At 42.7% G+C, this 18,351-nt stretch overlaps 1 protein-coding gene across 1 annotated transcript in view; it reads right to left on the reverse strand.

The window, feature by feature from the left end:
* LOC132955128 (adenosine kinase-like) overlaps nucleotides 1-18,351 on the reverse strand; it is a 114,118-nt gene that overhangs the window by 91,847 nt on the left and 3,920 nt on the right. Inside the window, exon 4 of the mRNA XM_061027817.1 lies at nucleotides 6,147-6,225. Within this exon, the coding sequence (XP_060883800.1) occupies nucleotides 6,147-6,225 (79 nt within the window). The remainder of the gene's footprint in view (nucleotides 1-6,146; nucleotides 6,226-18,351) is intronic.

Below are 18,351 nucleotides of genomic sequence, written 5' to 3' on the forward strand. Positions count from 1 at the left end.
AGGAAAATGTAGAGCAGTTGTGTAAAAGGCACAATCATCCTTTTATTCCGCTGTTACTTGACCTGTGTTCGACAGATGATTCCGACTAAAAGTTCATTAAATGGGCCATTGTTTAGATTCTTAAAAAGGCACTCAGACCAGCACATTTCCTTCATTGTCCGTGCAGAAAACATACAAGTGCTTACTTTGAACTGCAGAGTACACAAACGTGGCAGGCAAACTAAGCGTTCTGTGCAAAATATCATCTGTAATTTGACGTGAAAACGCTGCCAGATATGTAGACTACTGTCTGTTTCACAAGTCCTTTTAGATTTCACTCAGAGCTCGCCTGAAGCCTGGGCAAGTGTACAACAGCCAAGCAAAAAGCAAGCGAGCTCATAGTTCTGCCTTTCTTCCTGAGCCTGGAACCAAGGACTTAAAGCAAGGACACGTTATGCAAGATATCACATTCAATTCCACTGCCAGCCTCTGAGGCCAGATGATACACATTGAGTGCGTCTGTCTCTCGAGCCCTCAATGTTAATCAACACTCTTTCCAATGCATACTTATGAGTTACAATCTACTCCCCACGTCTTCCCTTTGGCAGCCTAAATTAAGTCGCACATTTGACGGCAAATTAACTTCAACTGGGACGGTAATGTGTCACCTATACAGCAATCTGTGCGGCTTCTTTGCCTAGGCGACACAAACCTTGCGCATCTGAGGGGAAAATTAAATCAAACAAATTATTTGTGGTGTGAAAGTCAAATTCGAGGAAACTGAAGAAAGGAGGCGCCACACAGCGAGGGCCATCAGCTGTTAACAAGCCCCTCTGATGACAAAAGCCTTGCATAATCGCCCAGTCAACCTTTATCATTGTGATCACAGAGCCGGAGATTTACTGCACGCTGGTATTAGCTGTGACATACAGTCACAATACAGTCGAGGTGGGAGGAACACATGCTCAGACAGTGTGTGTACATACGTGTGGGTGTAGAGGGGAGGCGGTTGTGGCACCAACAGAGATCTCCCCACTTCATCATTGAGTAAATGGCACCACAGACGTGAGCCTCGACTTCACAGCTGCCTCATGGCGGGTGACATTGAAGCCCACGCATGAACACATCGCTCATCAAAGCGAATGAGGCGTTCGTCGCTTCCTCTGCATGCGACGAGGAAAACAATGGCAAGCAAACCCTCAAGTGTGCACTCGCACACCTGGAATGTTGAGAGTGAGTGGAGATGGGATTGAAAAGAGTTGGAGAGAGGGGGGGGGGGGGGAAAGAAATCCATTTGGTTTCATGCATCCCTCACAAGAAGCTTTACAGACTGTGACCTTCTACTGCTTTGGTAATGAGAAGGAAACGGCAAGACCCCGGCGCCATAAAACGGCTCTGAGCGGGTGCTAACAGTGGTTCTGCAATTAACCTGTCTTAAAACAAACAAGAGGCTTTCGCTTTAACAACAGGGACGTACTTGAGAGGGTTGATTTTTTTCTTTTTCTTTTGCAGCATGCAAGTCAAAGGCCCACCAGGGTTCGGGTTTTAATCGGTCATTAGTGTTCTCATTTCGGCACAGCTGCGCCATCTACTATGCAGCGAGACACACACACATGAATATGATCAGAAACGTAAGTCAAAGCTCTTACGAAGCTACAGAACGAACCACCAATGGAAGTCTCAAAAAGCCCTCCAAGTCTCTCCACTTCCACCAACAAAGAATATTTGTCTTAACACTACTCATTAAGTGTGAAAAGCATGTAAGTGAAAACAGAAAGCAAAAAAAAAATTAATTGCACATCCTCCTTTAAGTTCAGGCACATAGTTTGAACACAAAAGCGCCAGTCTTTCTCCTTAACTGTCCTCTTTTCTCTAAGTGGAACCAGACGTCGGCAGTTCTTCATTTAGCCCATTCGAATTGGAGGCGAGTTGCTGTTCTTTATTTATTTAACAAAACGAGCTGTAAAAAGCCAAACATTAGGTCATGGAATATTTTCAAAACCCAGAAGAAATAAGTCAATGCCTTCAATGAGACATCAAACCCAGTTTAAGTATTCCCCTACAAAATATGAGCTAGTGAGGATCTTTTTTTCCAAGTAGTGCTGTGGGACTTTTTCTGGTTTTTAAATACAACTTTCAACAGTGTGGGGCACATGCGTTTCCAATTAAGAGCTCATGCAAGCCTGGGCCCCATTCACCCCCGTCCACGATTGACCAAGTCTGAGGAAATGTTAAACAGGCATCAGAACCATAACAAGAGCCTGCAGATTTTTCAAAAGCCCTGACTTTCTAAACAATGATTAAGACATCACGGCGAATTGATGATATAAGCTGCAAATGTCGCATAAAAATCTAAATAAAAAGGGGGGGGAAGGGAGGGAAACATACTTAATCATAACTTTTTTGTGAAGCGTTCACAGCTTGGGCACTTAACCGTAGCAATTTGTCCCTTTGGTGAGCGGGTACCAAGCCTGCTTACAGTGCAAAGAAATAAAACATGTCAATGCTGTTGATTTGTGAGGATCATAATGAGAATGCACGGTTTACACGAGGCACTCAGAGTTGGATCTACTTCCCTGGAAGCGGCAATAACTCCCTATGAGCCTGTCTCTGCTCAGACTTCAATCTCGGGGCCCTAAGGAGCTGTTGGAGGACTTTGATGTTCTGTCTAAATGAATTGACTGTGCTTCTTGATACAGCCCTCCAGTCAACCGGCTCCCCCCCCCCCCCCCACCACCCACCACCGATTCTGTCACCTGTGATAAACACCATGCACGCTCGCCAGTCCCAAAATTCTGGATCACATGCTCAGAAAGGCCAGTCTTTTTTTCTCTCTCTCTCTCTCTCTCTCTCCTTTCAACTTCATAAATGGCTGAAAAAAATATGATTGTTGTTTCCCGCCGTGCCCCTATCTGAGCAGGGAGCCCTTTGAAGTGCAAGGCTGTATGTGAGCAAGCAACGCTGGGGCTGCTTTTTGTTACCTTACAGACCTGCTACATCCAGTAGGTGAGCCTTTATGTCGGATTGCACTTCAGGGCACGATGTCTGTTAGAGCCTGGGCAAAGGCAACAACCTCCAACCCACTTCTATCATTGCATTTCTTTTTCTTCTTTTTTTTTTTTTTTTTTTTTAAGGAATCAGAGCCAGACAGCTCTGCATTCAAGCCCGCAACTTCACCGACATGATTCCAGACAAGATGCTAAGGCTTATTGAGGAGCACTGGTGCACCGCTAAGGAGGTACAAAATGTGTTGACACATCTAGTTTGTGACTTCTAGTTTGTCACAAAGTGTGCTCAGAATGTAGACAAGTCGTGACAGGAGATACAATGTTTGAAAAAAAATGGATGCTCTAGTGCTAAAGATAGCATGAAGTGTAACTAATCAGGAATTGAAATACACTGCAGTGGTTGATTTCAATCAAAGATCCGGGCGGAGACAGTGGTTAGAGGAAAACAATACTTATCCATCTAAGCTTCAGCTTGGTCAATTCTCATTTGACTAAATCCGATTACCATCGATTCTGCATCTCCGTAAAGCCGAGGTTTTAGGTTTTCCTTGATAGTGCAGAAATCTTAACAGGGATGAAGCGGCAGTATTTAACCTATTACAGCCTCCGCTGAAGCGGTCGGGTTTTGCAGGAAAGTACAGGTTCTACTGGCGAAAGGCATTGATCCTCCCACACCCTGGGTTTTCCCAGCGTGTGCAGCGATTCCCGAGCAAAGCCTCTGAACACCCTCTCTCTCTCCCTCTCTTCCAGCAGCGAAAGGTGCTCCAGAGCAAACCTGCCCCGGATCGAGCATCTCATTTAGCCACCGGACCCTTTGATGTGGATTCAGTGCTGCAGTGCATATCATTCGTGTTTGAAGGTTCAGTTTCCACAATACAGCGGGGTTTGAAGTTTCACATATTGCAAGTGCAACAATGTGATAATCTGGCAGCCAGTTATGCATTATACATTTTTCATAAAAGAACACCATCACCTGAAAGTGAGAATGTGGAAAAGTCAGCGCTTCAAGGTATATATTGACAGAAACTGTTTCTGAGACTTCTGGGTGTGGGACGAAAACACTCTTGTTATCTCGAGCGCTTCAGAATCAGCTCTACATCTTACCTTGGAAGGGGGTAAATATCCAAATAAACAGAGTAGAATAACATTTGACTGGTGTCTGCCACGCCATTATAAGAGAGAATTATTTAGTCGACTGAATGTTTCTCGCAGGGTGAAGAGGCACTGACAGCAATGCAGCAAACATCTGCGACACCCTCAAGAGAGATGATCCCCAGCTTTGAGTACTTGAAGAATCCTTGTTAAGGTCTTTGTGTCCCCATAAAGGGTATATATGTATTTACCTTTATCCTACAGTCTATTCAACGGCCAGTAGGGGGAGACTACACTCCCGAAGTGGTGAGATTCTATGAAACCAGATCGGAAAATGTGCCTACTTCTCCCTGAATCTATTAAGTCAGTAAACATTTTCCTAACAAGTTGGTACTCATGGATAGTTTCAATTCTTCTCTAAACAGTATGATGTTTACATTTTAGATTGTTATCTCAATTAGAGTAGCTACAAATCAAGGAATGCTGAGAAGGCGTGGCTACTTCTGATTGACAAGTTGCTACCAAGGCAACCTGTTAACCAGCGTAGGGTATGTATAAGTCTTCCAAGATATGAGAACAATATGGGATGTGCGATAACATTGCTGAACATTTGGTAACCATACGTAGTGTGAAAATAATACTATAATAGTGTTTGCAGAATAGCCAAAGATAAATCCCGTGTGTCACCATTTAAAGAGTGGTTAGCTAATAGCTAGCTTTAGCAACATGTAACTGCATCAAAATGGTTTGAAAACATGGCCGTTACACCCAGACCTCAGACAGAAAGTAGACATAGGCATACCGATTGAGAACGCTTGCTTGTTCACATACAAAAAAAAATCGTATTTTTTAAAATTAATTCAGAACTTCGCAATTTATTCATTGCGTTTGCGTTGCAGTAACGATGAACTTGTGAAATCGTTTTTTTTTTTTTTTTGTAAACATGCAACCAAATGCAGACTCCAGGCCTCAATGGGCGAGTTGAAATACAACAAAGAAGTCTTGCTTATTGCAATTTTCATGTTTGTAATCGACACAAGTGGGACGACCATTTCTTAAAATCCAACTACATCAAGCGCACGAAAGTTAAAAAGGAGGGAGTTGATGCCCAGATAATGAAAAATCAAGTTGGCAGATAATTTCTGTAAGTGACTGAGGCTTTCACGAACACTTCTGATCTTGATAATTAAAGCGTGTTTGTGTGGAGGTGCACAGCTCCCCATCTCTTTCTTTTTTTTTTTTTTTTTTAAAGGATGCTTACTGTCTCAAAAGCACAGAGATGCTGGCAAGCCTGGGGGCCTGCTTGCTTTCTTTTCTCATCTCTCTGTCTCGATCTTGTGCTAAATACACACAAACAAGCATTAAAAAAGGCACACGCACAAATACGTTATTCCACACACACACACACACACACACACACACACAACAACAAACGAAAACCCACACACAAGAAAAAGAGTCGACGCTTCCACAAACATCAGCCTCTCAATTAGCTTCTGCACTCGTTTCTCCTTGGAAGAGAATTATTTTTCAGCTGGATGCTTCTTCTTTGTTTATTGTGAGCAGACCAAAGCCTTATCAGCAGCTAATCACTGCATGTCAAATTCACAGACGTACTGCAGTCACTTAAAAAAAAACAAAAAAAAAACATTCACTGAATAATCTTCTCTAGTTCAGATTGCTGTTTTAGATTTGGACAATCACCAATTTCTTTTTAGACGCTAAAATCTGTCTGACAGCCAGGCAGAAGATCAGCATTTGTTGGATATAATTTGTTGTGACATGTTAATTGCATCTACTTGTAATTCTCTCTAATTGATGTTTGATATGTCTCAGGAAATTAGGCCAACTAGATAACACTGCAAATATTATGGAGCCTCCCCGCCTTTCTCTTTCTGTGGCAGGTCTGATGAATTCTCAACACCTAAAAGTGTAATGTGTCAACATGCTGTGCAGCTATCCTCTGTATTCCCAGGGCTGCCAGGCTGACAAATCTAAGGTTACAAGCATCCCACTGTATATTCAAAACACACTCTGGCACACTGCGGAGGGACAGAGAAGACTAACCTGAGCGATTTTCACGGAGTTCTGGGTCGAGCCACCGGCATGGTACTCAACTTTGTTCCTCTTCACAATTTCTGCGAACCTGGAATAAAAAGAGAGAGACACAAGTTGAAGAAAAAGATTAAACAGAATTGGACCAGACCTGCTCATACAGGCTAAACACTTGATACAAGTTAAAATCACATTAGGAGTTTTGTCATCATTTGTTTGACACATTACAAAATGTATATGAGGACTGAGAAGAATTGTATTTCAAAACAAATTGGTCATTACAATATGAATCACTAGTGCTTATAGTTGGACAATTAAGAGCTAGCAGCTATAAATATGAAACGTTCTAAGTAAATATTTAGAAGCTATTGTATGGACTGTGTACAAATTTGTGATTATCTAGCGCTTTTCTGGTCTTCAACCACTCAGATTACATTATATGTCACATTCAGCCATTCATACAGTGATGGCAGAGGCTGCTACGCTAAGTGCCAAACTCCCCATCAGAACTAATCCCAATCACACACATTCACAATGCTGCTGGCTATGCCACCCGGAGCAATTTGGGGTTCAGTGGAACCAAGGACCACTTTGACATGCTGTCACCAACTGGCTCAAAGTAAGTGACAAAGGAAGGGTGTCACACACGAAAACAAGGTTTAAGGAAAGTGTATTTATTATCAAACTGAAGTTAAAACAATCATAATTATGTAAATACGTCAAATCAGTCATGAATGCAATGTATGGATGAGGGTAGTGTTGTAAAGTGCAAACAAAAGAAAACCAGTTGGTGGAGGCCTGGGAGAAAGAGAGGCGAGACAAGTTAGAGGGGAAGCCACTTATAAGCAGAATCCTGATGGACTCAGGTGTACCCAGTTAGACTAACGGCCTTCCTGACTCCGCTTACTGTCTGCCAAGCCAGGAAGCCAAACAAATGCAGGCAGAGGGCAGGACGTCGCAATGCCGCCTGCAGGAGCTGGAGGATCAGATCGCCAACCTTTTTTTTCGATTGAAAAATGACCAACTCTACCGCTGAGCCTCAGCTGCCCTAAACATTATCTGGTTTCCAGACAAAATGGTCCCACAGGTTTGCCATCAATATCTCACAGTCACCACAAGATCAACAAAAAGGATACAACAAATTAATTCCAGTGAGATGAGTTGTGATACGTCTCAGGCTAACAAAGCAGGCGGGCCCGCTCATGTTAGCATCACAACATTAACATGCTAGACATTTGAAAATATTAAACACTTCAAAGTTTTCTTATATTTGTATAAATGTACGAGCACGCTGTTAGCATATTAGCCACACTGTTAACACGTTAATAAGTTGAGCACTACAACAGACATACAATTATGCTAATCAGTATGCTAAACACTCAAACATGTAAGTGTAACAGTTTATTTATTGCTTTAGCCATCAATGTATTGGTCATTTCTAGCTAACAAATTTAACCCTCTGTCCATAGAGACTAGCTAACAAATTCAACAATTAAATTGAAGTCTTTTATTCTGTTACTCAAACTAACACTTACTACTAGCTAACTTCACTCATTCACTCACAATCAAGAACTCCAAACCAATGTTGGAAATCTCCGGGTTAAATCCTAAAAATAATGTTTTCCTTTCCTCCTGTCCTGCTAAGGAGGCATCAGTATTTCCATTCTGCGTTACAATAAACTTTAAAGTGGCATACATTCCTGTTCCATCCTTCTACTTCGGCCGTTCTGTGTGCAAGCTGTTCATGTGAACTACTTGAAAAGAAAAAAGGCAGGGCGGGAAAAAGCAAAGCAAATGCTGTATTTTATTAAATGGGATACTTGACCACAAATGTTACTGGAGTTGAAAAAGGGTCTAAATGTCAGCTTGATAAAAGCAAAAGAGGAACATTGTCCACATGTGGTTGCAGTTAGCCGTGCAGTATTAAATCAAGATGAGCAAAGAAAAAGAACATTTCTAAAAGAACTAAAACCGTTTGATCTGTAAATAAGAGGAACTAGTGATCTTTTTACTTAGCTAGATTCTATCGATGATGTTTTCAGAGCAATTAGAAGAACACGTTTTAAATGTACTTGTTGAGGACACGTCATAAACAGATGAGCTGTTAAGATGGAGACCATATCTGATAAAACGGTTGATGGATAAAACATACAGAAAACAGTGGAATTGACTGCAACAGACTGAACACAATGAGTAAAGAAAACAGACATGACATTGGGGAATGGGGAGTAAACAATTGCCGCGTTTCAAACATAAACCTCCGGGAAACACCCTTGGGGTCTAGAGTAGTTTACTACTGAAGGCGGTTCTGTCATTTTTGCATTTTTCCCCATCATGCTGCCATTTCAAACATCAATAGCTTTAATGCTTAGGCGTAACATGATGCAAAGCTGGGCTACGCTGCCAGATAGAGTCTTTATCTGGGGAGCTGAGTACATGAATAATGTGTATTCTCCACATCGTTCACACAAACAGCCTCCCAGGGGACCGGCTATATAAACGTGTCCACCCTGCTAAGGAAATTGACCTAGCAGCAGTCAAGTTGATACGCCACATTAGGAGGTCCTTGGCTTTTTTTTTTTTTTTTTTTTCTTCTTCTTCTCAACCCTAAATTGAAGACTGCCCATTTGTAAGCGTATTTACATCCGGGAAAGAAATCCAATGATATGGTAAATAGTTCAAGGTGCATCATACCATTCCCACTGGTGTTGCATGCAATTCCACCTTAAATTGACTGGAAGGTTGGGTTGCTGAGAGACAGCTTGAGTGTCGTTCCAAGGGATGCTTCTGGTTATACAAAAAGGGTCACTTCATTCCTTTTTAAGGGGTAAACACATTTTCAGGGTGGGGGGGGGGGGGGGGTTTAAAGGTTGCTGACTTTGGTTGAGCAATCTCGAGATTTAAAAGTTGAACTGGAAATATGTCCTCTCTATTGCATATACTCGCTGCAGACAGGAGTAATATGTATGCAAAGTGCATCCTGGCTTACCAACATGTGTGAGCCAGAGGTGTTCAATACTTCAGCACAACCTGGTTTAACTAGGCATGGCCGAATTTTGAGCGAGTGTGAAAGTAACCTTTACTGCTTCAAAGAAAGTCTGCATATCATGTCTCAAGGCGAGGGGGTCTACCCAGGGCAGAATGTTCCTAATAAAGGAAAAAAAAAAAAAAAACTTTCCATGCAAGTGGAAAATATGCTAACCGAGGGGAAAAAAATCCTTCCTGAGACACCTGTTATGACTCCTTGACAAAGGAAGAATTTGAGCACTGTGGGTGTTTATAACATGAAGGCAGCAGAGGGACTCCAGAACCTATTTCAAATAGACACACAGCTTCAGAGGATTTCAGCCTGTTTTTTTTTTTTTTTCTTTTTTTCCTAGAAGTATTTGCTCCACCTTTCAGGGCAGACAGCATGGGGCCCTGCTCTTGGATGCCTCGAAAATCCCATCCGAAAAGGAGCAGCTGCCTCGAGACCTTTACACCCTCAAACATCATGTGATCCCATAGTAGTGACACCGTAAACGGCCCCCTTGGCCATTTAGGAAGAGAAAATCCCATTCCATCTACTGCGGTCTGAGCTCACTCTGTGATGGGAGGGAGCAGAGAAAAAGAAATTGTTTTGAACAAAATGTCCTCAGCCAGTAACCTCGGCTTTTAAAAACCTGCTGGTGTTGTTCAACGGAACAGCAATTCCAACTATGCCATGAATTCCACTAACGTATAGACAGGCTGTGTTATATAACACTTGCTTTACAAGAGACTGCCCCTGACACTCTGCTTAAATACCACTCTTAACTGAAGGCAGGGTGTTATTTTTCAATTTCATACCTTCCAATTTGAGACTAATTGGGGCTGTTATTTTTTCAGCTTATATCAAATTAGTGGAATTAGGCTACTGAATAGAATATTTGTATTCAGAGGACGTGACAGTCCTCCTTAAAAAAAAAAAAAAAAAGGTCTAATACCTTCACATCTCCCAGGCTTAGAACGTTCAAAATGTGGGGGCAGATCACACAAGTCGGGAATGTCGTGTTGTTTACATTCCTGAGGATGGAGCCCCCACCGTTGTTTCCCATCAAGGGAAATATGAGCGCTTCCAAAGAACTACGAGTGTTCTCTTCCCCCGAGTGACTCATGAGTTCCTCCAAAAAAAAAAGACAAGTAGATTATTTACATGAGGCAATAATTCAAGATTTGCTCCTTTAAGTCTCTTACATGGAGGCCAAGGGGAGCCCATTTAACCAATCCCTCTTCATTCGCCTTTGATGTTAGCCTATCTCGATAAGACCGGATGAGTGCCCTAAAATCCCCGTCGAGTGATTTCACAGGAAGAACAAGTCTCTGTTAATCAATGGCTAGATTGGATCTGGATCCTCGGGAGTGGTCGGCGTGAGAGTCCTCCCGAGTGTTTGAGTGCACACCGGGGTAATTCACCGCTAATGATCGCCGCGGCACCCGCTCTCCTCCGTTGTTCCTTATTTAATTGCCTCGTTCACGTTTTAAACAGCTTACAAATCACGAGGACAGGCAGGGAAACATGATCAAACAGCGCATATCGCTAATCAGGGGAGGGCACGGGAAGGAGTGAGAGGACTTGGGGGCTTCTTTGCGGTTCTCCTTTGGGGATTAGGAAGGAGGAGGGTTGTAGAGGAACAGTAAATTATCTCTGCTTCAGCTGGAGCAGGCAGGTACATTTAAACAGGCAGATCCATCTTTCTCTCTCCCTCTCTCTCTCTCTCTGACAGAAGCAGCTAAAAGGCTTCAGTAATCCCAATTTCAACACAGGCATCTGGAGCGGAGACAGGTTCCACCATTGATTAGATTCCCCAATCAGCGTGTGCATCCTACGAGCGGCCTTCCTTGGTAGTCTGGAGGCAGTACAAGGCCTGATGCACAGTAATTGTTTCCATAGGTCATGCGGAGGGAAAAACAGCTCGGGGAGGTGATGAAAGGGAGATGGAAAAGGGTGAGGAATATTGTTGTTTTTTCCCCCCCAATTAAATTGTTTGTCAAACCCTTCACAAAGGGTTACGCAGTTTATCTGTTTAAAATCAATACGCCCGTCTCAGTGTGAAAGCTTGTCCCGACACAAGACAGGCCCATTAATTATTCTGTTCTGCGTGCTATCGCTGGGGCTGCTCAAGGTTGAGCCTTATCTTTTCTTATTTCAAATCAATAATTATCTCCTACCGTCGCTAGTGCTCCCCCCCCCCCCCTCCTCCTCCTCCTCCTCAGAAATAGATGTGCTTTTCATTCAAAGCCTAAGTCTCTCTCTCGTTTTCTCTCTCTGTGCAGCAACTGGTGAGGAACGCAGAATGAATAGGACATTCTTATCAGTGGAACATTAGGGCAGGATGGGAATAGATGGCGAAGAATGAGGCGCATAAAAGTGCCGAACACAAATGAGGCATGGTTCAAACAGCGAGCGAGGCCTTGTTCCCCTCCTCTGACATCTGCTAATACACCACACTGAGGGATGAATGTTCATTTGCACAAAAAGCGGAACGATATCGGCAAAATTTCAGGTATCCAAATCCATGTGCGGCGGAGAAAACCTGCCTCGAGTCCCCACTGGTGCAGATAAAGCAGCAACACCCAGGCCTTCTTTCTTCTTTTTTTTTGCATTATAGACTGGATGCACAATTAATGACTGCACAATTACATGGTCATAATGGGTGAGTAATTGCATTAGAATCCAGAAACAACCAACGTGCATCCCGTTAATAATCCAGCAGCAGAAGAAACCAAATTGTTGGCACACAAACTGCTGCCTAAACCTAATTAGGCTGCACTCAAGGATGAGGCGAAGAGGGCAAAATCTGGTCATGGATGGAGGATGAGTTCACATTATTTCCACTAGAATGTCACAGGTTTTTTTTTTTTTTTTGCTTTGGCTCTGCAGAGGGTGGCGTTGTTTGTCACACTGTTCTGTGTGGATTTGGGAGAAGAGTGCGAGTGTGTGTCTGTGTGTGTGTGTGTGTGTGTGTGTGTAAGAGAGGACATGAAAGGGAGAGAAAGAGGGACACATCGAGGGAGAGAGAGAGAGAGAGAGAGAGAGAGAGAGAGTGGGAAGATGGGAGTGTGTAAGCATGGATGGGGCTTCTGGTGTTCTCTTGAGGATTGAGATTTGAAGCCCGAGCACAAAGCCTTTGAGACATCCTCCTTATCTTGGAGGTTGATACCAGGATCTTGGTGATTCAGAGCGCTCCGTGTGAATAATTCCACCAACACCCCCTACTGCGGGGACCATATGGCCCAGTGTGAACTTTAAACACACGGGGAGTGTTGCTGCCTCACCAGTCAGGCCTCCCATCTCTTCCCCCGCGCAGGCTAGGTGTAGAGAAATGATCAGCACAGACAGTACACTAACTAGCCTACATGGAGAACGGCTGCTGCCATCAGTGGCTCTTCCTGTGTGGCTGCTAGGGGATCAAAGATGACTAAAAATAGCCCAGAGCATGCTTTTCTGAACTGAACATGCTGTATGTGCTGGCTGAGACGCCCACATTTTAATTATAAAACGCTCTTTAAAAAAAAAAAAAAAGAAAAAAAAAAGGGGGGGGAGTCGGAGAACAAGGAGGGGGGAGGACGCCCACATGCACAGGGAGAGAGAGAGAGAGACAGAGATGTGGATTATGTTTGTTACACTCCCTTTGACTTGTGATGTTTCCTTCTGGCACCACCTGCTGGCAGCCACCATCAACAAGAAGGGAGGCGTTTGCAACTCGGAGCTTTAATTATGATTGCATCAGCCACCCCTTATGATGCAGCATGTAGGCTTTAAATGCTTGAAATTACACTGTGTTAACCTATTTAATCATGAAACAACAGCAGAATCTGATATGAGGCATCTTTTTAAGCGAAAAAGTTTTCTCGCTTCATAATTCAAAAGGTCTCGATCCACATTTCTTACGGATGAGTACGGCTCGGGTTGAGCGCATCCGTTTTATGCAAGCGCCCCAAATCGGCGGATTCATGCATATCAATAAAACATCAAGAGCGGTACGTTTGACGGCTGAACATGTTTCTGATGTCTCAATTACCAGTCGAGTGCCATTAATCTCTGCTCTCTCTCTCTCTCTCTCTCTCTGCTCTCTCTCTCAGAGGCTGGCCGATGGATGCAGGCCGGCAACCTTTGCCCTCAGCGGCAAGAAGCCGGATGTTCTGACCCCCCCCCCCCCCCCCCCCCAGCGGGCTGGCGGAGGTGAGTTTAAGTGTACTGTAGTACAGCACTCAGCCTCAGCAACAGACAGGGGAGTTGGGATGTGAAAAAAAAAAAGGGGGGGGGGGGGGGGGGGGTTGTAATGTCTACACACTCAGTCTAGCATGAGTGCATCCAGTGAAGTGGCACCATGGCAAGCACATGCAGCTTCTGCACGCATGCTTGCATGTGAGCGCGCGCACACACACACACACACACACACACACAAAAAGGAGGGCGGGGGGGGTCTCCTCCTCACACCAGATATCTCCACTGGGGGTTTGTAGCACTCACTTTTGCTTCATTATGTATTAAAAAAATAAAAAAAAGAGAGGCATAGAGTCAAGTGTGTTTACAGAGCAGAATCTAACACACTCACACACACACACACACACACAAACACACACACACACACACCCAGGAGCCAGAGTGTTTAGCATGTACTCAGTGAGAGGGGCCTTTGTTGTTTTCCTCCCAGTAAGCAGATTGAGCTGCACGGCAGCAGCAGGGGTGTGTAAGATGTACACAGACAGCAGGGTGTGTGAGTGGAGAGGCACCTCCACTGATCTCCTGTGTTGTGTGATGATGTGTGTGTGATGTGTGTCTCAATCCAGGGCTGATCCCCCTGAGTCAGCCCTGTCAGTGATACGAGCCTCCCACCCTCTCTCTCACTCTCTCTCTTTCCCGTTCGCCATCCGGAATGCTAATAACAGCCAGCCACTAACACTGCAGCCCTGAATTATTCATGCAGCAGAGGGTCACACGGCATAATGAGGAGTTTACTCTCATTCTGGATGCGATTGTGACGCTGCTAATCTGCATTTAGCACACAGAAAGAGAGAAAAGGAAGGGGGGGGGGGGGAGAGGGAGGATGAGCACTGATGAACTTAATTGCTGTGAGCAAACAACCTCTGAAAAGAGTCACGCCATCATCCAGAGATGAGAAAGTAAACAATTAATTATCATCGGACGGAGGGAGTCATAAAACAAATGTTTGAACAGGACTAATATTCAGGAGCTGGCTGATCTTCTTTTTTTTTTTCCCTCCCCCTCGGAGGTGACAATACACTCAGTGTAACAATGACTCACCCATTTGACACACCAATAATCATTAGCTCTAATATGATACGGTTAACAAGCCCAGGAGGGTTCGGGTGGGTGCTGTGCCATGAAATGTAGCGTGTGCTAAACAACCTGTAATGCCTAGTTATCCTGAAATAAAATGTCTATTTGCCCACATTATAATCTCCTGCAGAAAGAGGAGCGTTTCCATTATGTTGACATGTTGTTTCCTGTGGAGACTTCTTGGGGTTCAAACAGCAGGCTACTGATGCCCCCTGCTGGACATAAAAAGGTACATCAATCTTTTACTGAAGTTCAATATTAAGAAAAAAAAAACAGTCAAGACAAATAGCTGCTGACAATATAAATATTTCAGAAGCTTGCAATCAAATTCTGATTTCGACAGTATAAACTGTACCGAACTTTGGCAAATAGTTCAGCTTACATAACTGGAATTATACATAACATGACATAAGGAACTGTGAAAAGTCAAAACATATCTCCTTCACCGCAGGTATAAAATGTAAACGTCAAGCCGCATGATGGCAGCAGGGTCAAGTTAAAAAAAAAAAAATGTACAAAAGACCTAAAACATTTCATATTCTCCTACAGATATACAATAATATGTGTGTTGAGAAAACAGAGAGGGAGTCAAACAGGCTTCTTTGGTTAGCTGGTTTCCTGTTGTACTCAACTTCAAACCACTCTAGACATCCTCTGAAAAACCAACATGTACTGTAAACAAGCCTTTAAACTGATGCTCCAAAAAAAAAAAAACACCTTGGAAATATCATCTGAATCAAAGCAGTGCAAGAATATACAGCATGACTGGCTAACCACTACAGTGTACATCATGTTAACTATACAAGCACTGAGAAGCAGCGGCTTCCTTATAAACAGTGTTTAGGTGATAGGTATGTGACTTTGTTTCATGCACAACATGATATATGGATGTTTAAGCCTTAGTGGACGTTGGTGTCTCTTTGCATGTTTTTCTATTTTAAAGAGGAGAAAGTATAGAACAGAAAGGAAACATGGTAGAGAGAGAACAGTATGAAATACAGAAACAGCCAGAGGGGCGTCAACAAACCCAGCCTCGTGGTGATATGGCATGCGTCTTAACCACGAGGCCAACAGGATGTTTTGTTAGCTGAGAAGTTATTCCTCTAGTTTACACAAGGGCTGCAAAGGTTGTTCCATCAAGAATTTGCTGCATCCATTTTCTCATATTGTGCAGGAATAATGTCCTGCACAATATGAGAAAAATATGCAATGTGTGATTACATAGTTCAGTGTAGCCATGATATGAGGTGTAATGAATAAACAAAAATGCAAGAGTGCAAATTAACTAGAACTCACAGTTTCAATGTCTATCTGTGCTCATCGTTCAGAAAGAATCCAAAGAGCTGGGGTTTTTTTCCCACCACAAAAGTGGAATCATTTTATTTGAGGGGAGCAGATATCTAGCTCGAGCTTTATCTCACTGCAGTGTGTGAGAGCATGGCCATTATGCACAAACCTCCCTCTGATAGGTCAAAAGTATGCATGAAAAGTGAGGACGCAGGACTTGTATACAGCAAATACTTTTTCATTTATAGCAATAAATTTAGACTTTTGTGACGCATTTATATCGTGATAATGACGATACTGCGATTAATTGCACCGGCCTAATTCCAATGATGAAACATAGAATGGAGCATGCATTAGCTTTTAGCTAACAGGTCCTAGGTCTGGTGTTATGTTGTGATAGCATGACTCTTGTATCAAAGGCTTTATCTGATTGGTCAGAAGCTCACATGCTTAGTTTGAGTGCATAGAGTATGTACATTCATTTTTTTGTTTTTTCTTATAATTGCATTTTCATGCTTGCCATGTGTTCAACGTTCATGTTCAAATCATGATGATGATAAAAATGTGTTTTCTTTTGTAGCAAACTATATATTGCTTTATCAATCAACTGTTCAAATTGCTCTCTGTTTTTAAACACCATTATTAAAAGTGTGCAGTAATAATAAAAAACAACACAAATATAAACACCTGGGACATCTTAACAAGGGAATTATTTTTGGAAAAAAATGATTGCTACATAAACGCGATGATTGCAGAATTATAGCTCTAAATATATATATATATATATATATATATAAGCTTCCACGGCCAAAACTGATGTCATCATAAAGCCAAAGATGACTAATATTAATAACAATATATAAATCAGAGACAAGAAACACATCTTCACATTTGAAGTTATTTCTGTTGATCCACTTCCAGCACCAGTTTTTAAAGTAAAAATAAACTGAAAGCCGTAAGAATGAAAACTCGGAATTAATTGGAACTTGTAGAACATTTGAAGTGCAATGAAAAAGCATCGCAAGTCACAGGCGAGGCTTATTCTGAGGAGGGAAAAAACTAAGTCCCCAGCCAGTACTAACAGGGATGTTGATGGTTTCTACAGCAGGCAATTTCTCAGCCACAACAGGATTATATGGGCTCTGCTGTGACTAGATAATTGAATTCAGGCATGGCCACAGTGCACTGCATCCAATGATCTCTCTCCCACCAGGGTGATGGGGAGAAAAAAATGAATCGTGTTACACTCTGTAGATTCAGAAGCACAACAATAGTGTTAGTAGACTAGCCTTGTAAGTCTATTGTGGCCTTTTAAGTAATGATGTTTGTCAGAACACTTCAGTCGAGTTCTTTTTCTTCCATGGACCGATGACCTTGTGAATGACCTGCACTTTGAATTTGACTCTTTTTTTTAAGCTTAGTTTCTTCCTTTGTACTGCCATTAGGCAATAATGATGTAACGAATAAATACCACATGTACCGTCCTGTATAAATTGACTGCCATGAGGATGTGTGTGTGGTGTTGGTGGGGATATGCATTGAAATGCATTGTGCTGGGAATAAACCACCAAAGCCGCATGTTAATCCTGCCCTGACCTTGTGCAGAATGGAGGGAACGGTGTCTGTGGGGCTAAAGATAACACCGCTGCCTTTGTGCTGCAGGAGAACAACACTGCTGATGATGCTGCTTTGTGCTGCCGCTGCATCTGCTGCTGTTACCGCCCAAGGTCACATGCGTCCCTTTGTGAGGTAACAAGTACTGACAAGGTAGCCCATTGTAAGGTACAGACTGTCTGATGTACTGATCGGCCTCTATTTTGGGTACGCAATACTCTTGTGGCTTTTACGACTATAATTTGGGCATTTTGGTTTCGCTTGGCTCTGAGGACACTCAAACCGATTTGTTTTTCCTTCTAAAAAAGGGTCAGAAAGTGTTAAGCTAACATGCACGCTGCAAACATGAGACTTCATAGGAACTCTGCAAAGGCTGAATAATCCTCTGACTTTGTCTTTTTTTTTGTAAAAACACATCTGCGATTCAGATCTGCGTCAAAGCATTCACAGTGGTCTTAAGTATAATCACTGAGAAGTGTAGCCTGACCCTAATCTTGAGACCTATTTAAGAGTCGAAAAGTGCATCGATTACAGACTGAGAAAAGTGACATTCTGAGCTGCTTTTAGGAAAGAGCTTTTATTATGTGCATGCACACTTTTGGTATGATTACGTTAAGATACTCATTCATTCAATTCTTCTCTCTCAAACAGATGTCTTTAAAGCTCCTGTGAGGGTCTTTCCATTTGTGTTATATTCGCTGCCCCCTTTGGACAAAGAGGTAGACTTTTAACTCTTTGATCATCTTCTTCTTTATGTGTAAGAGTGGGTTATTTTATGATAAGACTGCTGCCCTATAATAGTCAAATGTATCTCTCTGTGCATCTGCACTTGCAAAAAAGTGAACAAAGGCTCTTTCTAAAGCATGATGTACCTCATGTGATCTGTCACCTACCCAGTGTCAGCAGTTAAAAGGGATTCAAAGTATTACATAGAAATGTTCAATCTTGTCGCTGATGGTTTGGAATGCTTTTGTAGGACTTATGAAGTCA

The sequence above is a fragment of the Labrus mixtus genome, chromosome 21, assembly GCF_963584025.1.
Source record: "Labrus mixtus chromosome 21, fLabMix1.1, whole genome shotgun sequence".
NCBI classification, from domain to species: domain Eukaryota; kingdom Metazoa; phylum Chordata; class Actinopteri; order Labriformes; family Labridae; genus Labrus; species Labrus mixtus.